At 41.8% G+C, this 23,513-nt stretch overlaps 1 protein-coding gene across 1 annotated transcript in view; it reads right to left on the reverse strand.

Annotated features, from left to right (window-relative positions):
* Positions 1 to 23,513, reverse strand: part of Col4a4 (collagen type IV alpha 4 chain) — a 158,322-nt gene that overhangs the window by 61,910 nt on the left and 72,899 nt on the right. The window contains exons 18-26 of the mRNA XM_029560007.1: positions 22,339 to 22,494; positions 19,105 to 19,194; positions 14,567 to 14,730; positions 12,039 to 12,111; positions 10,941 to 11,047; positions 8,236 to 8,419; positions 6,388 to 6,456; positions 892 to 996; positions 1 to 214 (exon numbers count right to left, since the gene is read on the reverse strand). The exon at positions 1 to 214 is cut by the window's left edge and continues 5 nt beyond it. Of these exons, the coding sequence (XP_029415867.1) occupies positions 1 to 214; positions 892 to 996; positions 6,388 to 6,456; positions 8,236 to 8,419; positions 10,941 to 11,047; positions 12,039 to 12,111; positions 14,567 to 14,730; positions 19,105 to 19,194; positions 22,339 to 22,494 (1,162 nt within the window). The remainder of the gene's footprint in view (positions 215 to 891; positions 997 to 6,387; positions 6,457 to 8,235; positions 8,420 to 10,940; positions 11,048 to 12,038; positions 12,112 to 14,566; positions 14,731 to 19,104; positions 19,195 to 22,338; positions 22,495 to 23,513) is intronic.

The following is a 23,513-nucleotide window of genomic DNA, read 5'->3' on the forward strand; positions in this document are numbered from 1 at the left end:
GCCCCTGGGCATCCTGGCTCCCCTCTCCGTCCTTTCATCCCTGGCACTCCTGGAAGACCTCTATCTCCAGGGGGCCCTGGATCACCAAATGCAGCATCTCCTGGGATTCCTTTCTGACCATCCATTCCAGGTGATCCAGGTAGGCCTGGGGGTCCAGGAGGGGAGGACCCCTTTTCACCTTCAATGCCTGGATCCCCCATGTCACCACGAAAGCCTAGTTAACAACAACAAAAGTTAGTTGTTAGATGTACAAGCATGGAAACCAACACATACAAGACCACTACTTTGATCGAGAAAAACAAACAATGTTTTTTTTAAAAAAGACAAGAGTATATATTTACTGCTTAAGATGTGCTTAAAAAAGTAATGTTGTTAACCTCAAAGGCTTGACAGGTAATATTGCTCTTGCTATCTTTTCTAGATACACAAATTCTAGCTGTATTTCCCACATGCCAACAATGTTTCCCTAATTATTTTTTGTTGTTGTTTTTTGAGAGAGGCTCTTACTCTGTAGCCAGGTTGACCTGGACCTCGCTACATAGCCCAGGCTGGACTACAACTCAATGTGATCCTCCCACCTCAGGCTCTTGAATGCCGGGATTATAGGTGAGCTTCACCATGTTGGGCCCCCTAATTGCTTTCTTCATCTGGTGGACATTATTCTGGACTGAGGGGTTTCAAGCACACAATGAACTCATAATGGGATATAACTAATGCTCCCCTCTGCCTCATAAGACTCTCTTTATCCACAAGTTACCATAGCACAGCTGAGGGTCTGTATACCAGAACCCATTTGTCCCATAGCTACAGATCCCTGGGCCATTTCCTTCAAGGTGTCCATTTTAGTAATTTGTGATATGTCTTCTCATGTCAGGGAAGCCCTTAACTTACCAGGTGGACCTGGGATTCCAGGTCCTGGTTTGCCACGTTGGCCTTTCTGCCCATCTGAACATCTCAGCCCGGGGTCACCTGGAGGACCTGGAAACCCTTTTAGACCTAAACAAGAACAACAAAACAATGACTCAATCACACAAAAAACAAATGAAAACAAAATAACATTTAAAAAAATGTCTGTAGGCCAAATTCTAGCCCTGCAAGGGCCATTTCATAGCTTAGGCCCGTTGTCTGTATCAGAATTTAAACTGCACCATCAACATGGTGTCCCCCCACCCCATAGCTGCACCTCCTTCCACACCTTTTCCCACAGATGACCTAAGAGTGCATCTTGCTTTCACTGTGCTTTGATTGGTCTGCCTCCTCATGACTGGTGTGTGATCAGTGCATGATCCCTAATGCTAAATGTAAGCGCATGGTCAGCATGACCTTTGCTACCACTGGTCCACAATGGGTGCCCTTTCATGTTATTGGATGATTATGTGTATATATACAGCCTGCTGAAAAATAAAGTGGAGTTCCTCCCTCTGAGGCACTCCCGGAGTGGTCTTTTCTCTGTCGCACCGTCGCACTTGCTCTCGGTGAGGTGTGGACTTGCTGCTGGACGGCATGGACCCACATCTGGTGCCTGAGCATGACCCGCTGCAAGCCTGGTTTTCGGGTAAGTGATCCCCACAATGGGTAGCTCGTGTGCTGCCGTCGCCACCATCCTTGACAGTTCTCACTTTTCACCTTTACTTGGGAGAATCCACCACTATCCACCACCATGGTGAACTTCACAGTAGATCAGATCTGAGCCATCATGGACAAGAAGGCCAATATCCAGAATACGTCTGTCATTGCACACCCCATGGACCATGGCAAGTCCACACTGACAGACTCGCTGGTGTGTAAGGCAGGCATCATTGCCTCTGCATGCACCAGGGAGACGCGCTTCACAGACACCTGCAAGGACAAGCAGGAGTGATGCATCACCATCAAGTCCACCACCATCTCACTCTTCTACGAGCTGCCAGAGAAAGACCTGAACTTCATCAAGCAGAGAAAAGATGGGTCAGGCTTCTTCATCAACCTCATCAATTCCCCAGGCCATGTGGACTTTTCCTCAGAGGTGATGGCCGCCCTGCGAGTCATAGATGGTGCCCTGGTGGTGGTGGACTGTGTGTCTGGAGTATGCATACACATGGAGACGGTGCTGCGACAGGCAATTGCCGAGTGCATCAAGCCTGTGCTGATGATGAATGATTGCTGGGCCTGCTGATTCTTGGCATTACTTCCTTGATTGCTCTGCTGACTTCTGCTGTTACTGCTGGGGTGGTCTTGACTAATCAGGCAGCTCAAGCCTTGGTGCTCAACAATCTGTCAGCATTTACGTCAGAGGGACTTTCTTCGGCAGCCTTCTCCTTAGATCATGTCAGACTAGGCATCGCCAACCTCCAGACTCAGCTAGACATTCATGCTTTTATCCTTGAGGCTGTATTGCATGATGGGTCTTCCTTCTGATGTTAGAGTCTCCCACGTCTGTGTTATTCCTTACTTGGTTGCCAATGATTCCTTACACTGCAGTAGCTATGCTTAATGAAACACATAATCTGTCTCAATATGTCTGGGGTACTTGAGACAAAAAGATGGTCCACCTTACAGCACGTATCACTGATAGAGCTACCAGTGTTAATAACACTTGGGTTGATATCATCCCTTTACCCTCTCTGATACAGGATTTTTCTAGGGTATTTGCAATGCATTGGTTCATGGTTCAGTAATCCCCTCAGGGCCCTGTTTTGGGGTGCAATGGTATTGGCCATTATAATTCTGCTTTACTGTGTTAGAACGCTGTGTGCTCAGATTCAGGATCAGCACCAACAAATACCAGTGTTGGCAGAAGTCATTCATAAACAGTTAACCCTGCAGGCTACTGCCTGGACACATTTGGCTTTGACACGGTTGGAGGATCGAGACCCTTAGGCCAGCCCAAGCATGTTAAATATTCAGGGCAGGTTTTATGATCTTTCACCTAACCATTGTTGGCTTCTATAAAAGAAAAAAGGGGACTTGCAGGCCAAATTCCAGCCCTGCCAGGGCCATTTCATAGCTTAAGCCCGTTTCCTGTATCAGAATTGAAACTGTGCCATCAACATTGGGCCCACCCCCATTGCCGCACCTCCTTCCACACCTTTCCCCACAGATGGCCTGAGAGTGCATCTTGCTTCCACTGCCTTTGATTGGTCTGCCTCCTCATGACTGGCGTGTGATCAGTGCATGATGATCCCCAATGCTAGATGTAAGCGCGTGATCAGCATGACCTTTGCCACCACTGGTCCACAATGGGTGCCCTTTCATGCTATTGGATGATTATGTGTATATATACAGCCTGCTGAAAAATAAAATGGAGTTCCACCCTCTGACGTGCTCCTAGAGTGGTCTTTGCTCCGTCGGTGGAGTGTGGACTTGCCACTGGACAGCGTCAACCCACAATGTCTATCTTAATTCCCATTTTGAGTATCACAGTTTTATAGAAGAATGTTTTCAGTCCTGGTTTACAAAAGCATTCGGTGAGTCATGTGTTCCAGGTAAATACTTCACAGAGGGATTTTTTTTCATCATCTGCACCCCAAAAGAGTCTTCCCAAAACACTTTCACATGTACACTACCATTCACATGAACTTTTGATGCCTTCCATGCTAGGTTCATAAAGCAAATCTGCAGACATTAGCCTGTCCTTTAGGAGAGCATAAGTGGTGACCAGAGTCCACCTTACTGAGAACACACTAGAGGAAAGAGCAAGTTTCTTTTCCTACACCATGTTGCATTTGTTCTTCTATGAAGTATGGCCAAACCACCTTCAAAAGGAATTGAGATTTTATTTTACATCTCTTACTTCCTCCAAAGAGTTAGCTCAGCTAAAATGACTTCAAAGGAGATAAAACTGCCAGTGTAACTGAGAAGTTACTTCCCTTAAGCTAAAACTTCTGAAAGCAATCAAACTTGTTTTATTCATCTGCAAAAAGGTACCACTGAAGTGGAAATGAATATTCAGTGAGTCAATCACCATCCAGGACTCTGCTGACTTAGAATCAAGTCTCCATTCTCTCTGCTGCCTTGTGACTGCAATATGCCTTCTTATCCTTTGACCTTGGAGCTTGCCCACAGACTGACCAATGAGATTTTATTATTTATTTTATATATATACATTATATGCAACATATTATATATTATATAACATACATACAAAAGGAATTTGAAACTAGCTGGCCAATAAGAAGTGAATGGCATCATGCAATGTGAGGTGTGAGCCCGAGACTGGCCTGCAATCCTGTGAGAAGGGCGCACCCTGACCCTAATAAGAAGTGAATGGCATCATGCAATGTGAAGTGTAGTGTGAGCCCGAGACTGGCCTGCAATCCTGTGAGAAGGGCGCACCCTGACCCTGAAATAGAACATATGTTGTTGACCCGAACTTAACCTAGGACCAGAGCCCACTCCAACAGACACCATCTTAGACCAACCTTCAGACTCGTAAGAGAGAAAACAAGTGTGTTTGTAACCCCCACTTGACTCTGAAACCACTGCACATTATAATGATGACTACAAATGGCATGGCTCTAGAGGGCAGCAGCAAGCTGGTCATTATTCAACCTGTAAATACATTTTATTCTTTTTATTAAATATATATTTTGTTGCATTCTTGTGTATTTCATGCAGAACATCCTAATCATCTTTATACCCCCTTTCCCATTGGCACCCTCCCATAGATCTTCCCCCCAACTGGATTTCATGCATTCTATCATTTGTATTAAGGTCTATCAAGTCAAGTTAGTGTCCCTTGATGTCCCTCAGTGCAAGTTCATCCCCTGGGGGCTCATCAGCCTATCTAGAGTCACTCCCTTAAAGAAGATCCACTCTTCCCCACCCAGTAGCAATCAGCTGCCCAATAGTTCTTGAGAAATCCCACAGAGTGGGAGAAAATCTTCACCAGTGACACACCTGACAGAGGTTTAATCAAGAAAAAAAAAGACCCAATGAAAAGATGGGCTGTGGATCTGAACAGAGAGTTCTCAAAAGAAGAAATAAAGACGGCTAAGAAACATCTCAAAAAGTGTTCAACATCATTAGTAATTAGGGAAACGCAAATTAAAACCACTTTAAGATTTCATCTAACCCCAGTCAGACTAATAGCAAGAGAACAAATGATACTTTTTCTTCCTATGTAGGGCAAGAAAAGCAATGTTTACTAACCATGCTACTACTTAAAAAGCCAATTTACATAAAAGCTAAAGAAATAAGAATGAAAATCCCTGTGGTGTTTCTAAATCATATTACAGTTACACCTAATAAAGAAACCGCCTGACTCCTAGCACTCATTTTAAGGCCAAGAGTGGACCCAAACTCAGTTTGATCCTTCAGATGTGTCTTACAAATAAATGTTGCTCTCGGTGCTCCTGAGCCAGGCTTCATTCGTTCTTTTTTTTTTTTTTTAATGGAGTCTCCCTAGTCCTAGCCTGCCTAGAAGTCACTATGTGGACCGGGCTGGCCTTGATCTCACAGAAGTCCATCTGCTTCTGCCTCCCAAGGGAGCACACTACCATGCCCAGTACCCAGCATTCACTAGCTCTTTCATTCAAACAGTATCTTTAGCATGAATTGGGAAGTAGAAGCTAGGACCCACCCTCATCTTATCAGAGAATCTTGCCCTTTGATCCCTAGGTCTAGAGTATCACACACACAATTTCAGACAGATTTCTCAATTCTTCTCATTCTTTTCAATGAAAATAGCACCCTGCTTTCCAACAGATTAATCTTGCATACCCACATTCACTCACTATCTTGGGTGCAGGGCAAGGCAGAGTCCTGGGGGATTAAGGTCAGGTGTCAAGGCCACAAGAGGAGCACATTATAAACAGTAATGTGTCTACATTATAAACAGTAACTATTTGTTTGCAAAATTAAGTAAAAGTCATTAGTTCAGATTATATCCATATTATAAAAGTCATTCCTACAATATGGATTTGGGTTTAATTCAGCTAACAACAAGGGATTGATTCAAATAAAGCAGAGGTATGAAGGTGTAATCAAGGATGTTAATATGTAGGCATTATCCAGAATGTATCTAGTCAGAAACTGGTTCTCTTGGAAGGTATGGTACAGTGGAACTTACAGTCCACAGGCAGGTGGGCATTCTCTACTCTTGGAATACAGGAAGAAAAAGAAGACACAGTTTTAGAATTCTCAAGGGCAGATATTTCAGTTAATAGGTGACCCCCAAAAAATTTGATTACACAGAGATTGAAAAAAAAAACCCATGGAGTATGTTCAAACCAGTGGATGAGATTCAGGTGTTAATGACTAAATGTTTTTCCTACTCCCTTGGACCCTCAAAACCTTATATTGATTTTAAAAGTTGGGTAGCTATGAGGATTTGCTATGGATTTATCTGTCTTGTTGGCTCTTTTACTCTGAAAAATGTATAAGGCAAACACTTCTCGTTGATAATACCTGGAGGTCCATCAAAACCTGGAGGACCTGGCCTCCCGGAGTGGGTCACATCGCAAGGAATGGTGTCACCTGGAAAGGAAAAAGTAGCACTTAGATAACTGAGCACCCTTACTTGCACTGTAAGTTTCTGTTACAACTCATATAAGATACTTTTCTATATGGTGCAAGTAGAGTTCAAAGGAAAAGAAGACTTAAAACATCATTCAATCAAACTTCTAGATCCATTCTTAAATCTGAATTCCAGCTGTCAGAGCAGTTACAAGCATAGTGGAGATAATAAATCATGAATTCTAATAATTTTCAGTTTTAATAATATAAAATATAAATTATTGGTATATAAATAATAATTCATAGGTTCATGGATACCTAATGCAATTGGATCAAAACCTTTGGTAAATTATGAAATAGCAGCAAGAGGTTAGCATTGAGTTTAGATGACTTTTTCATGATGTGCACCCTGGAGAATTATAGAAATGAAGAGACTGGGCTGGAGGTTAATAACAGCTACCACATTTGAGGGTGCCGGCATTGGGCAGGCTCTTCAAATACATCATCTCTTGTTTTTTCTAGTGACTCAGGAATGAAGCTATCATCATTCCCATTTTCACTGATGATAACTCAAAGCTTGCGCCTCTGAGTTGCCATATCTCACTAAAGTCGAAAGTTTTGATTTTATAGCAGAAACAATACCTCACAGTTTATCACTTCATAGGGTTTCAAATAAAAATGTATAAGACAAATAAAACTGGCATTTTTCTGAGTCTTAGACCATGATCTTACTTTTTTTTTTTTTGAAACGGGATCTTACTATGTAACCCCAGCTGTCCTGGAACTCACTATGTAGACATCCCACGCTGGCCTCCATCTCACAATCTGCTGCCCTCTGCCTCCTGAGTGTGGGATTAAAGGCGTGTGCTACCACACCCAGCCCATGAACTTACATCTTTTTAAAATATTTTATTTATTATTTTTTATTTTATGTGTATGTGTGTATTGCCTGCATGTAGGTAAGTGCACCTGTGTCATGCAGTGCCCATGGAGGACAGAAGAGGCTGTCGGATCCCCTGGAACTGGAGTTATGGACAGTTGTTGGCTGCCATATGGGTGCTGGGATTTGAACCCGGGTCTTCTTCAAGAATAGTCAGTATTCTTAATCACTGAACCATCTCTCCAGCCCCTGAACTTACATCTTATCAAATACAAACATACATCTCTTTCTGCATTGTCAAAGCAAGAGCCAAGGATATTATTTTATTTTAAAACCGCAAAAATTAACACTATAGCCGAAGGCACAATGTATGTTATAAAAAAATCTTAAATATACCTTTTTCTGTCACCATAAAAGTTGTCATCCATAACTCCCCCAAATTTTATTTTTTTAAAGTTCATATAACTGTCAAATATGTTTAAAATATCTTCTTTTTTCTTTCTAGTGCTGACAAGTGGTTTTATTTTTACATAAAATGATCTTTTAAAATGAATTACTAGTGTTTCTATTATTAAAACATACTGTATTATCTCAAAAGATTATAAAAATCGATACTTTAAATATATTATGTATAATTTTAATAGTTAGATTTATGAGTTGATAGTGAGAATGAATATAAAGCGGTCTCAGTGTGCCAAGCAAACAAAGCATCAATGATAACAGCATTTTGAGGATTTATTTTAAATATTTATTGTGTTATAATGCTTTTATTCGCCTGACAACCTGCAGGATTTGGACAGCTCCTGGATAGATTTAATTTACCTGGCCTACCCAGAGCTGTAATAATTTTGCCCAGCAGAATCCCCCTTTAGCTTTTATGATTTCACTTAATATTCTGCAGTAGAAACATCCAAAATTACCTTTCTGCCCCTTCGCACCATCAAAGCCCCTCATCCCCGGGCGTCCTGGATCTCCTGGTGGACCTCTTTCTCCTGGTGGACCTGGCAATCCCAGGCCTGGAGGCCCTGCAGGTCCTGCTTGCCCGGGAGGGCCAGGTGGCCCAGGAGACCCTCCTTCACCGGGGGTTGCATCTCCGTGACCTCCCTGGGGGTGTTAGATCATGCATCTATTATTGATCTTTGAAAGTTCATGAACGCAAAGCATTGTTACCCACACATGTTAAAAAGTTCCTAGTTTCAAGACACAGTTACTTTACAGTACATGTGAACTAAAATAATTAACTTAGATTCCTCCTAGTATTTTATATACACATTTTGTATATTCATTTACATATATATGATATGGATGTGTGAGTTATGCCTCAAATACAGAAAGTGAATTGATTATGTCCAACACAGAATAAGAAATTATATACAGAATCACAAACACCAAATATCATAATGTATAAAAATAAGTGAGTCAAGTGGTAGATTCACATACAAATCCAGTGAGTTCTGTGGATGAAATTGATTTTGTACATCCTTATGCAAAGATACCCAAATAGACTTCATTGCTTTCCATGTCTGTGAGTAAAAATGAACAGATTCTTTCCTTACGGCATCAGGGTCTGACCTATGATGGTTGCCAGACTAGCTCTGTTCAACTTGATACAACATAGAATCACCTGGGAAGAGTATCAGGAGGAATTATCTAGATCAGGTTGGCCTGTGGGCATGTCTGTGAAAGACTGTCTTGATTGTTAATTGATGTAGGAAGATCCATCCGTTGTGGGTGCCATCATTCCCTAGCAGGAGTTCCTGAACAGTATAAGACAGGGAAAAGCTAGCTGAGGGCAAGCACCAAGGATCCACGAGTTTATTCTCTCTGCTCTTGACTGTAAATATGATGTTTTAAGTTCTCACCTTCATTTCCCCATAACCATGGACTGTAACCTGGAATTGTAAGCCAAATAAATCTTTTCTTCCTTAGGTGGCTTTTGTTGTTGTTAGGATATTTGATCACTGTAATGGACATGAAACTAGTACAGAAACTGGTATCAGAGCCAAGCCGTCAACAACTATGTTAGGCAGCATTGCTTCTTATAAAATAGATCCCTGGTTGCAAAATTTGTATCTGCTTTGTTCTGTGGGGGCTTGCTTTAGTGGTGTCTCCTATAGATGGAGAATTCCTCACCAGGTCTCCAAATGCTGTGCTGTGGATGTAGCAGCTCCTGCAGGGAATGAAGGTCTCAAGCCAGGGCTGCCCCCATGTCAGCTGTATGGGCATCTCACCTGCATCTTAGCTGAATGGACAGCAGCAAAGACTGTCAGATATAAGGCAGTGTCTTGTTGGCAAATTGAGGGTCCTGTCTTTTAACCTGCTGGGAGATGGGGTCCCCACTGGGGTTTATGATAGTCTTTGGAATCTGGATTGTTTCAGTGAATCTAGGAAGATGTCTAGTTGTAGAAATTCACTCTAATTTGATCTATAAATAGACCTCAGTTTCTCATGCTTTGATGAGTATATTAAGTAAAAGAATGAATAAAACAGTGATTGCCAGACAGCATTCACAGACAACATCAGCTGAAAGGCCAGAAAGAATAAATATCTCTGAACCCAGTTTCCAGCTCTGCCTCTTCTTCATGGGCATTCGGTCTGAAGGGTTCCTATGAAGTTAGGATGCGGCTTTTCTCTTTGATAACACTCTCGGTGGTTTGCTCTCATGCTTGATAGGAACTACTTTAGAATGGTCATTCATGCTCTAGAACAAGGCACACTGGAGTTTTCATTCATGTTCAGGGTCCTTAATGGATGGGGGAACCTTGAACAACATATCCAAGGCTTCTACTTCCTTATTTGCAAAACTCAGATGTTAATTACTCTTCACCAGGATATTGTTAGGAGGAAAACATCTAGCCCATTTTCTGTGATGGTCTAGGCCTTCAAAACTACTTCACATACCCAAGATATTTTAAGTTCCTAAGTATTGGATCCTGTCTCATGCTATTTTCACCAAACTTTAACCATTTTAATCATTGGCATGTGGTATCTACCCTCCAGTTGCCAGTGGGATGTTCCATCATCGAATATGTCAGTTCAGAGGATTTGTATGAGGTCATCTTTCTTGCTTGCCCTTCATTTTCTTCTTCACCAGAATGGAGACCCAAGCTAAGAATCATCAGGACCTGTGCTCTGCCCAACACTCAATGGGGCTTAGCAAGATCTAAGGACCCCAGAGGGAAATAGACACAAATATGATTCAAAGTCTTGCTATGACTGACCTACCACTGAGGACTTTAGAACCTCTCTAATTATGTCATATATTTTCTTTTGTGCTTTGTGTACATGTGTGCACACACATACAGATGTGCGTATGTATGTGCATATACGTGTGTGCATGTAGATGCATGTGTGCGGTTATGGTTGTGGGGGGTATGTGTGTTGCTGGAGATGGACATCAGGGTCTCATGCATGTTAGGCAAACACTGTCACTGAGCCTCATCCCGAGCTCATGCTCTATGTGTTTTCTCATGATCATCTTTTGGTAGCAGTGAATGGAAAGGTGACTGATGACAGGATGTTGGTGCTTCACTGAGTTTCATCTTGGAAAACTGAGAAAGTGAAAATAGATGCCTATATGAACGTATCAGAAAGAGAAATTTTCTAGCAGGAGAATTGTACATACTGAGGGTCCAGGATCCCCCTTTTCTCCAGCACGTCCATCCTGACCGTCTTGTCCATGCTGTCCTGGAAATCCTGGAGGCCCATCAGGTCCTCTTTTTCCTTTGTGTCCTGGTTAAAGAAGGAAAAGGGCTCATGAGCTCTTATCCACAGAGAGTGGAGGAGAATAAAAGAGAGCATTAAAGACAAAGACAATGACCTTGACTCTCTGAGGGTTGGTATTTTCCTGAGTGAAACTCAATCCTCAGTTGCCCAAAGTCTTCCAAACCATTACAAAACCAAATAGGAGAATGCCAAAATCTTTCCATTTATTTATTTGGGAAATTCTCCTTTCCTATTCCAGCAAAGAGGTGGTCTGTGGAGGGACCAGTTGCAGACTCTTCTCCTCCCTGAGTGACAGCACGCACAGCATTCTATCCCTGGTTTTAGTGGATAGGGGAATTGGCAGTTAGAATCTTGCCCTAAACTACACAGTCCTTTCTGAAGCTATTACTCTGCCTAGAGCCAACAGCAGAGCTCTCTTCATCTCTTTTTGTAAAGCTTTAGAGTTGCCTGGAGCATGGTACCCCTGGGACATGTAGCCAGGAGAAAGTCAGGCTGTTGGAGCAGAAGCAGTTGGAGCACGGAAGGATGAAGGATACAGAGAACCTCATGACCCGTGTGAGGCCCTAGATCTGGTTGTCCCAGTGTGAACCCTATACCTGGCTTTGCACATTTTGTTTAGTAGGCCAATAAGTTGCATTATTCCCCAAAACTAGTCCAGGACAAGAGTCTGTCACTTGAAATTTAAACACCCTTCACTAATATAGGATACCACAAAGCAGTGAACTAACAGAAGGCAAACTCAAAGGAGGTTTGTTTCAAAGCCAAGCTCACCATAATGAAGATTTAGCTACATCACTAAGGGATAGTCGTATTTTCAAACAAGAGGTAGAACATTCAGTGTTCATCATTCACACCATTCTGTGAAGGGCAGGGAATACTTTCAAAGCAATCTCAATAATCCTAAATTATAGAGAACTGATCTGTGGTCACAGGGGAAGTGGATGGCCCATAGACAATTCATAAAATATCAAGAGGCTAAGTGGTTGGTCACACTCACCTTTCACTCTTGATACGACCATGTTACCCTTTGCTCCTTTGTGCCCAGGGCTTCCCAAGGCACCAGGTTTTCCCTTGGTGAAAAATAAGAGCAATACATTAGATTAATTGTGATGAGTCCAATGTTATTCATATTCTTGTCTATCTAATCTCCCTCTCCTCTAGTCCTAAATCTCTTGTTTAAAGACTCTGGCTTCGTTTCATCCTTCTCCTGCCTTTCAATGTGGCCTGATCTTACAAAGTCAAGGTTCTTGGTGATAAAATCTATGTAAAGTCTATATCCAAATTAGCAGAAATGTATTGATACCACTTTCCTTGTTTCAGCAATGTGCTACGGTTAAGACATCATCAAGGGAAACTGGGGGAAAAGAAACATGGGAGTTCTGTGTGACTGTGCAACCTCCCGTTGGTCTTTATCATCCTAAGTAAAATGTGCCATCAAAAACATCTAAAATTATTTTTGCTTTTGTTCTGCACAATCAAGAGTCAAGAGGAAGATGAGTCAGCAGATCTGTCATGGAGCTGACAGTGGAGAGTAGTGTGTGTGTGTAATTAATGAAGGGGTCGGGAAATCCTGCAATATTAAGGAAAGCCGCTAAGAGAAGGGGAAGGATTTTTATCCCACGGTTTGGTCCTGGTCCCCAACTGTAAGCACAAAGTGGCAAATGTAATGCAAAGAAGTCAGATGAGAAAAATCATCCACGGGAGAGACATTAGAGACATCCAGTCCAATGGATGCCTAGAATGACTGACTTAAGTAAATCTTACCCATAATAGTCTTGGATAAATTAGTAGTCCACAACTCAAAGATGTTAGCCCTAGGAAGCAACTCAACATGAACTCACAATATTTTAGTCACTAAAAAGATTAACTAGCAACACACAAAAAATTGACTATGGTAAAATACTGAATTAAAAATCAGACGATTAAATACAAGCCACAAAGTCATCTCAGCATGTTTGTTTCCTATCTACACATTAAAGACTTAGGTTCCTACTGAGCCAACTTTGCCACTGTGCTGTGTACACTTAGAAAGGGCAAGGCTGGGGACCTGACCCATTACCTTCACTTAGACCATATTTTTGTTGGATTTTTCTAGAAGGAATGGAGAATAATTTGGGGACTTGATTATTGAACCCCGGGGCAGCCAGAATTAAGCGTCTTTAGTAAGGACGGAACAGAAGGCAGCCTCCATGGGGAGTACCTCAGTGGGTAGTGATTTTATTGTCAGGGATTAGACAACTGAAAGGCTGTGCTTCTGTGAATGAGTGCCATCTTGAGATAGATTCAAGTTGGCATCTTTGACTGTGGATCACTAATTCATCCAGAGTCACCAGAGCTAAAGTTTCCTTCACTCAGTTGTTCCAAGACCTTTGGGACTGGCATGTTTCTGATGCCTTTGTCCTCTGTGTGGTTCTTTCCATATAACTTCTCTGCTGCCATTCCTTCCCTGGCACCAACCATCACTTATACGCCAATAAAGTCACTATTCAGATCTCCAGGCCTCTGAGTCTATGAGTTGATCGTCACTCCTCAGTCAGCTTGGCATTTTGATTTGCTTGTTTATTAAGCACTCAAACCTAAAATGTTCCAAACAGTTCTCTGTCTTTTCTCCGTCCCAGCCCAAGACAACTGCCTTGTTCTAGTAGCTCAAAGCCCTTAGCGCCACCCTTATTTCCATTTCTCTTGTATCTCTTATCAAATCTAACAGGAAATCTGTTGACTCCACTGTCAAGCTATGTCTAGAAACTGATATCTCACTTCCTAGCACCAGGACTACAATCTATCTGCAACTCTTTTCCCCAGAATTATTCAGCTACCTTCTGTCCTCTCTCTATGCTTCCTCCCTTGTGCCTGGTCTGTTCCTCACAGAGCAACTTATGATCCATTATGATGAATATGAGAGCATTAACTCTCTCTTCCTGACACGCTACAGGCTGTTCTATGTCCTTTAAGATAAAGGCTCAAACCTGACCCAGCTGCAAAGCCCCAAGCTCTGTAGCCTCTCTTAAGGTGTACCGTGTGTGTGTGTGTGTGTGTATGTGTGTGTGTTTGTGTGTGTGTGTGTGTACTAGGGAACCCAGGACTTTGTGCGTGTAGGTAAGTGTTTTACCACTGCGCCATATCCAAGCCTCCTGCCATTTCTTTGATTTCATCATCTGCACTGCCCCTCCCTCTTTCCACTCACTCCTACTAGATAAGCAGGGCCTTTGTCCGCATGTGCCAATACTGCACATTTACTAATCTGTCTATTATAAAGTCTGGCTTGTCTGCAAATTTCCAGAAGTACACAAATTATTCTGGTTCCTGCTGTATCCCAAGCACATTAGAACCATACCTAGGTCATAGTAGACAATAAATAGTAAACTGATAAATGAGTGAATCTGGATGGATGAATGAATGTTTAGTCATTAAGTTTGTTCATATATTCAAAAAAAAACTATATCACACATAAGGTTAGAAGGGGCCATCAAATTCTACTTCTGTCTTATTTAACTGGAGAGATGATGACCAGTAGGGGTCACTCACAGGTGGTCCTGGAGGTCCTTCTGCACCAGGTGGGCCTGAGTCACCTTTTTCTCCACGCCAGCCAGGAAGCCCTAAGTCTCCTTTACTTCCTTGTCTTCCAGGGAGTCCTGGGGGGCCAGGACGTCCCATGGGACCAGGTGGACAGGCACAGAGCCCTTCATTTCCTAGACATGGGGAGAAAGTCAGGTTTGTCATATTTCCTGTCAAAATCCTCAATACGAGTCTTACTACACAAGTAGTGTGACTAGAGAAGAATCTGATGAGTGCAATTCCTATCACAGAAAAACAATGCCATGCGACACGGAGGCTGGAATGCAACATGGGACAGGGTGGGTCTGTGGCATGGTCTATGTGGGGTGAGTTCCTAATTTCTAAATAAATAAAATCCCATTTCATATCTTAAACTCATCCTGAAAAGTTAACATGCAATTTTGAGGAACTGAAAGCTTTTATTCAGCATCTACTGAGGAAATAAAGATAAATAAACGATATTAAATATAAACATAAATTGGTTATGGCATAGCCTTGAATAATCAAGGAAACAAAAATAGTACATGAAAGGGATTATTGATTGAGTGGTATATTATAGGCGCTAATTCACTCCAGTATATTCCCAAATGATCAGAAATTTCAGTCTTGAAAATAAAGTTTGGGTGGGGGGTGGCTGGAGAGATGGCTTAGGGTTAAGAGCACTGGTTGTTCTTGCAGAGGACCCAGGTTGGGTTCCCAGCACCCACATGGTGGCTAACAATCACCCATAACTCCAGTTCCAGGGGATCAGACACCCTTCTCTGACCTCCATGGGCATTACATGCATGGATGCACTTACATACATGCAGACAAGATAGTCATACTTATAAGATAAAAATAAATACATATACAAAATTGTAAAGTTTGGGAAAAACAGTCTCCTTGCTTGTATTTATGTTCTCACCTGGTTTAGTTGTTCAAAAGACTCCAAAAATCAGAGTTGGGAAGTGGCCACAGACCTTTTTCAGTGAGTCTGGGAAGTTCTGTACCCGAGGATGGAAACAGCAATACAATCTCAATAGTCTTTTCCGTACCCTCTCAAGGAATCAGGAGGACCTTGTAATCCTCTACCTGGAGACCATGCTGATGACCATTTAGTCCCTAAGAGCCAGCATGTTAAACTAGAGCACCAACCTCAGAGGGCATTGTGAAACCAAATGTGGGTCCCCTCCCTGCCAAAACTGGCAATAATGAAAGATTTCTGAAGTGCAAAGACCAAAAATTGATTCCAAATTAATCCAAGGCACAGCGCTCTCCTATGCTACATCTCAAGACTTCACTGCAGTCCTTCTTCTGAACATGCAACACATGCACTTTGCACCATGCATGCCACTACACACCACCAATGAATGCGCCTGAAATCCCTCAGCTCAGTTTCCACACTACTGTGTGGTATTCATTGCAATGCTCTTCCTGTCACACAAAGCTTTCTACTCCTATAGAAAATGCAATGGTTTAATTATGGAAAACAAGAACTTTCAACATTTCTCTACCATCATCCTGCAGCATGTAAATATCAAATTAATATATCTCTGGATTATGTTGTATTGAAATGTTTATTACTTTCTAATTTTTTTATTAATTTTACTTTTATTTTGTGTGTTTGAGTGTTTTGTCTGCGTGTATGAAGGGCACCCAAGTTGTGCAATGCCCACAGAGGTCAGAAGAGGGCATTGGATGCCCTGGAACTGGAGTTACAGATGGCTGTTAGCCACCATGTAGATATTGGGGATCGAACCTGGGTCCTCTGCAAGAGCAGCCAGTGCTCTTAACCTCTGAACCATCTCTCCAGCCCCAATACCCACATTTCTCTTATAAAGAAAGATCAGATTCTGTGTCATCATTGCTCTAATTTATCAGAAGTCTTCTGCAAGAGCAGTAAGTACTCTTACCTGGTGAGCCATCTCTCGGGCCCCCAAAATGTTTATTTTTAAAAATTACTGTTTGAGGCTGGGTAGGGTGGTGCATTGTTTATTTATTTATTTTTAAATTTTATTTATTATTATTTTTCATGTGTATGAGTGATTGCCTGCATGTATGTAAGTGTGCCTATATCATGCAAAGTCCATGGAGGTTAGAAGAGGGCATCAGGTTCCCATGGAGCTGGAGTTACAGATGGTTGTTAGCCACCATGTGGGTGCTAGAAATTGAACCTAAGTCTTCTGCAAGAGCAGTAAGTACTCTTAACTGGTGAGCCATCTCTCGGGCCCCCAAAATGTTTATTTTTAAAAATTACTGTAGACACCCTTCTCTGACCTCCATGGGCATTACATGCATGGATGCACTTACATACATGCAGACAAGATAGTCATACTTATAAGATAAAAATAAATACATATACAAAATTGTAAAGTTTGGGAAAAACAGTCTCCTTGCTTGTATTTATGTTCTCACCTGGTTTAGTTGTTCAAAAGACTCCAAAAATCAGAGTTGGGAAGTGGCCACAGACCTTTTTCAGTGAGTCTGGGAAGTTCTGTACCCGAGGATGGAAACAGCAATACAATCTCAATAGTCTTTTCCGTACCCTCTCAAGGAATCAGGAGGACCTTGTAATCCTCTACCTGGAGACCATGCTGATGACCATTTAGTCCCTAAGAGCCAGCATGTTAAACTAGAGCACCAACCTCAGAGGGCATTGTGAAACCAAATGTGGGTCCCCTCCCTGCCAAAACTGGCAATAATGAAAGATTTCTGAAGTGCAAAGACCAAAAATTGATTCCAAATTAATCCAAGGCACAGCGCTCTCCTATGCTACATCTCAAGACTTCACTGCAGTCCTTCTTCTGAACATGCAACACATGCACTTTGCACCATGCATGCCACTACACACCACCAATGAATGCGCCTGAAATCCCTCAGCTCAGTTTCCACACTACTGTGTGGTATTCATTGCAATGCTCTTCCTGTCACACAAAGCTTTCTACTCCTATAGAAAATGCAATGGTTTAATTATGGAAAACAAGAACTTTCAACATTTCTCTACCATCATCCTGCAGCATGTAAATATCAAATTAATATATCTCTGGATTATGTTGTATTGAAATGTTTATTACTTTCTAATTTTTTTATTAATTTTACTTTTATTTTGTGTGTTTGAGTGTTTTGTCTGCATGTATGTAAGTGCACCCATGTGTGCAATACCCACAAAGGCCAGAAGAGGACACTGGATCCCCCTGGAACTGGAGTCAAGAACAGTTGTTAAATCACCATGTGGGTGCTGAGAACAGAACTCTGGTCTTCTGCAAGAACAGTTGGTGAGCTATCTCTCCAGCCACTGAAATGTTTATTTATTTATTTTTAAATTTTATTTATTATTATTTTTTATGTGTATGAGTGATTGCCTGCATGTATGTAAGTGCGCCTATATCATGCAAAGTCCACGGAGGTTAGAAGAGGGCATCAGATTCCTATGGAGCTGGAGTTACAGATGGTTGTTAGCCACCATGTGGGTGCTAGGAATTGAACCTAAGTCTTCTGCAAGAGCAGTAAGTACTCTTACCTGGTGAGCCATCTCTCGGGCCCCCAAAATGTTTATTTTTAAAAATTACTGTTTGAGGCTGGGTAGGGTGGTGCATGCTTTTAACCCAGCACTTGGGAGGCAGAGGCAGGCGATCTCTGTGAGTTCAAGGCCAGCCTGGTCTACATAGTGAGTTCCAGGCCAGCTGGGGTACAGGGAGACCCTGTCTCAACCCTTCCCCCAAAGATTGCTGTTTGAGTAGCTCACTTGAGTTTCAAAAAATGTTGTGAAATGAATTTTGCTTTGAGATTAAGACAGAATTATCTGTAATTACCTTAAATATAGTTCTGCCATTTTATTTCATGGATTTATATGAAAAGCAGTGTTCTTAGCATTGATGATTATAAAATCAAAATATCTGTCACCCTTGAATAACGTTGAAGATGGTCTACACCTTGCAGTATCAAATATTCAGCCAAGATTTAATTCCTTATATAAAAATAAATGCATCTAACTCATTTGTATGTGAACTTGCTTCTGTATTTATTAAATGGTACTTATACATATTAAATAATTATATCAAAATTAATTTATGATTTATTATTAGTAAATGTTTAGTTTGTATGCCTATTTTATATACTATATACATGAGGCTACATAAAAATTTCTCAAGTAAAAGTTGGTCATGAGGCTGGGTGTGGTGGCACATGCCTTTAATCCCAGCACTCAGGAGGCAGAGGCAGGCAGATCTCTGTGAGTTCAAGGCCAGCCTGGTCTACATAGTGAGTTCCAGGACAGCTGGGGCTACAGGGAGACCCTGTCTCAAAAAGACCAAAAAAAAAAAAATTGGTCATGAGTGGAGAAAAGTTTATGAAGCTCTGGTCTGACATAAGGACCAGACTTTGGTGACCTGGTCACACTAGATCAAGTGCAGTCCTCATGAGGAGTAGCAGGTCTGAATGACTTGCCATGTTTCCCTTCTCCAACACACCCTCTCTGGTCCTCCACATGTGGTTGTCATGTATAATCTCTACCTTTCAGGTATACTTGCCTTTTTCTCCTTTTGAGCCTCTTCTTCCTGGGGGACCCATTTTGCCCTTTTCTCCCTGTGGTCCAGGGCATCCAGGACTACAATATATCACTGGTGGCAAAGAGTAAGCAGAGAGAATCACATGGTTTTGGTTAAGGTCTCCTATAGAACACCAGTGTCATATACCCACATCCTTTTCCCTGTGCTCCCCATCTGTGCCCCATGTTTTGCTCCATTCTTTCCCTGAGATTCTCTTTTTCTCTCTCTGATTAAAGAACATGTATCTATATAGACGACACAATTGTCACGGTGTGTTCTGCTGCCATGCCCACTGATAAAGCCCACAGGTAAGAGAATGAATGATAGCAGCAGCAAATACTAAAACAAAATAAAGTCATCATCAGCAACAAAAGCCAGAACCAGTGCATAGCAAAGAATTTCTCTCCTTCAATTACCAGTCACTGTATAAGGAAGAAAACACAGACCTGGTTTTCAAAAGCAAAATTTCGAAGACATTTGGTTAAAGATGACAGAGAAAATGCAAATAAACTACATTCTCTGAAAATTCTAGTAGAATAAAAGGCTGTAAACCAATAATAATGACAACAACAATAATATTAAGTGAAAAGTCTTAGCAGACCCTAGAGATGCTGAAATCCAAGCAGGCAAATCAAAAAGCCAAGAAAGAGCAGGATTAACATCAGAAATCTCTTTGAGTTTAGGGAGTAAAATGACGGTAAGACTCAAAACAGAATGACTTGACAAAGAAGTATTTACATACATTGGAAGATCTACTTTCTAAAAAAAAAAAAAAACTGTAGTGAAAAAATAAAATAGTCCCACAAAAACTAGAGGAGACAGATAATGCAATAAGAACTCTGCAAAAGAACCAGTGTCATTAACATAGCCTGTGAGGGACGGTATTCCACGCTGGGCATGTGAACAGGCTGCTACGAAAGAAAACGCTGAAATGGATCAACAGCGACAACAAAACCCTCTGAAATAAAAATATGCATAGTATTTATGGTAGCAAAAATTCGATCAATTCAGTAGGAGAACTGGAAGATGAGATTGAAGAAATTTTCTAGAAGTGTTACTAAGTAATAAAGGAGTACAGTTGAGTAAAGGTTGGAATAAATACAGAACGGAACGGGTTTTGATAGACATAAAGTCCAATGAGAAAAGGAGTTTGGAATGTGTTCAAAAAATACTTGAGCTGGGTGTGGTGGTGCATAACTTTAGTTCCAGCGCTTGGGAGACAGAGGAAGGCAGATCTCTGTGAGATTGAGAACAGCCTGGTCTATATGGCAAGTTCTAGGCCAGCTGGGGCTACAGGAAGATCCTGTCTCAAAAAACAAAACAAACAAACAAACAAAGAACACCAAAAGAAACTTGAAAAACTTTTTGAGAACTGAAGGCTGTGTGTTGGATTATAACTGCTTACTGGGTGTGTGCACATAAATAGAAAGCCTTGTCATGGGAAATTATTGTGAAATGTAAGACAAAGAGCCTAAAATTTCCAAAAAGGAAAATCAATTTCAAACCTAAGACCAATCATGAGGTATTATAGACGTTTCCAGCAGAATCACTGGAGGCTAGAAAACACAATCCTGAGGAAAAGGTTTCCAACCCAGGATTTGACAGTCAGCTAAATTATCAAGCCAGCTGTCCAGCGCATCAAAGGCATCTTCAGACAAGTGTGATCCCTAACTTTACTTTTATTTGTATTTTTTCTCAGGAAATTTAGTGAGGGAATAAACCATTGAAAGAAATCTAACTAGTAGAAAACAAAGAGACAGAGAGAGCGAGGAGAGAGAGAAACAGTGAAAGATCATCCACGTCCATTGCTGCTCTAGCCACAACAGCAGGGAGTCGGAATCAGCCTAGATGTCCACAACAGCTGAATGGATGATGAACTAACTACTCACCATGGAATTTTATTCCACTGACAAGAAAGGTGAAATTATGAGATCTGCAGAAAGAAATGAATGGAACTGGAAAATAGTCTAGTTAATAGTTAAGTGAGGGAACCCAGGCTCTGAAAGACAGATACTGCACGTTCCCTCTTAAATAGGAATTGGAATTCCTAAAGGTTAAACGTGCTTGAGTGGGAGTTAGTAAGGGGGAAAAAAACCAAGACACTAGAGTGACGTCCAAGAGAGGGAGAAAAAGAGGCTTCAAGGAAGGCATGGAAAGGGCCATAGAACACACGAGATTTGAAATGAGGGGGAATGACTGGGAGAGGAAGGGTGCCACAGGGAAGGGGGTGGGGCAAGTGGGAGACGGGAGGGCAATCGCACCTCAACTGGTGTGGATATTTCCTTGCCACTATTGCTTCAATACTGTAGTTACATAGTATCAGATCTCATAAGTAGAAATAACTTTAAAGTAATAATGAAAGATCTCAAAGTATCTTAGCAATAAATAAATAAATAAAAATGCAACTTGACCTGATTTGAACAAGTCAACAAGTTCCAAGAAAGATTTATTTAAAAATAATACTGTTAGAACAGTAAGGAGTTAGTATATAATGAAGAGATATGTGACTCTAGTCAGTCTGAGGGTAAGTCCATAATAACTATATTGAAAATCCAGCTAGCATAGACACAAAGAAAATAAGAAAATTTGCCAAACGTTGCACTGAAAAAATACTAAATGTATCACTACATGGCTCAGCTGGTGGGTAGCACTTCTAAACCATTTAGTGTAAACACTGAATATTTATCTAACCAAAATCATGGCACTATCTCTACCAGGAACAGTGGGAATGAAAAATGTGTGCATATATAGTGAGGTGTTGTGAATGATCAGTAATTCTGTAGGGAGGAGTCAAAAGCCAATGTCCGAAGTAGAAAATTAAGAATTAGCAATACATGTGCATAGTAGCGGTAGAGAAACAAACACCAAAAAATCCAGCTACAGGTGCGCTCTGGGGAGGAAAGACTAGGAGAGGGCATTGCCTGGGATTCCGTTTCTGCATAACAGACCCTGGAAAGCGTTTGATTCTTCAACAAGGCTCATATATGTCTGATAAAAAAAAAAAACATTAAAAAATTATCAATTTATAAAATTCTATCGTTCATAATTAAAGTCCCAATTAAGTAATTGCATGTATTTTAATTGATGTGATAGTGCAGTGTCATTTATTTGTAAAAAGAATTGCACTATTACCAAATTGGTTCTTGAAATATTATACAACCTGGCAAACCTGAATTGCAGCACAAGAGCTGGTGAACCTAAATGAGGAATGCTTACCGTGTGATCCAGGGGGCCCCTGCCGTCCTGGGGCTCCAGGCAGGCCAGGTGGTCCTGGTTTCCCTGGTTTTCCTGGAACACAGTCAGTCCTCCCAGCTTCCCCTGGAAACCCTGGAGGACCAGGAAACCCCGGTGACCCAGTGAGTCCCACCATGCCTGCAAGAAAAATTAGCATAGAAATCATACAAGGTCTTTTAAAAAATATTTTATTTACTATTTGCTTTTTAATATTTTATTGTTTATTACTTGTTTATGCCTATAAGTGTATTGCCTGCATGTAGGTAGGCACACCTGTGTTGTGCAATGCCCTCGGAGGTCAGTAGGTGTCGGATTCTCCTGGAACTGAAGTTATAGATGGCTGTTAGCTGCCATGTGGGTGCTGGGAATTGAACCAAGGTCCTCTGCAAGAGCAGCCAGTGCTCCTACCCACTGAGCCATATCCCAGCCCCTTATTTATTATTTTTATTTTATGTGTATGAGTGTATTGCCTGCATGTATGTAAGTGTACCTGTGTTGTGCAATACCCACAGTTTTGTTCTAAAGAACATTGGTCTAGACAACAGTACTCAAAAGAAGTATAAAAAAAAAAAAAAAAATGACGTTAAAAGCCAGGCATAGTGATAACACACCTATGATCCCAGTACTTGGGAGGCAGAGATAGAAGGATCACAACTTTGCTCTCCTGCCCTCAGGCCTCTCTTGGGGTAAGTCTATCGCGCAGCCCTCCACACCTTGACTCCCCCAGCCGTGTTTACCCTTCCATCTCCCCTGCTGTTCTCTACTCCTAGCTTGGGCCCTGCGCCATTCCTAGTCTTGGGTCCCCAGACACCTGGGGAACCAATACTGCTTCCTGATCTTTTTCACCCAGACCAACTTAGTGCCTTCCTTGGGCCCTAGGAGCACTGCTTCTGGATCTGGCCCCACCCTCACCTCCCTCTACTTCCCTGGTCCTGAAACACCTGCCAGCCTCTTTCTGGGGCTGACAACCTCTTTCTGGGGCTCCGAGGCTTACCTTTCCTCTCCCTCATCCTTTGCATCCAGAACAACCCAGCTACTCAATCCACTCCCTGGGAAATCTTGGGGCTTCTTCCCACCCCATCTGCCTTTGCATCCCTGCATGGGCCACGGCCAGGATCTCAGGTCAGTCCAACACCCAAGTTCCTGAGGCCAAAATC

The sequence above is a fragment of the Nannospalax galili genome, unplaced genomic scaffold (assembly GCF_000622305.1).
Source record: "Nannospalax galili isolate Female #2095 unplaced genomic scaffold, S.galili_v1.0 scaffold127, whole genome shotgun sequence".
NCBI classification, from domain to species: Eukaryota; Metazoa; Chordata; class Mammalia; order Rodentia; family Spalacidae; genus Nannospalax; species Nannospalax galili.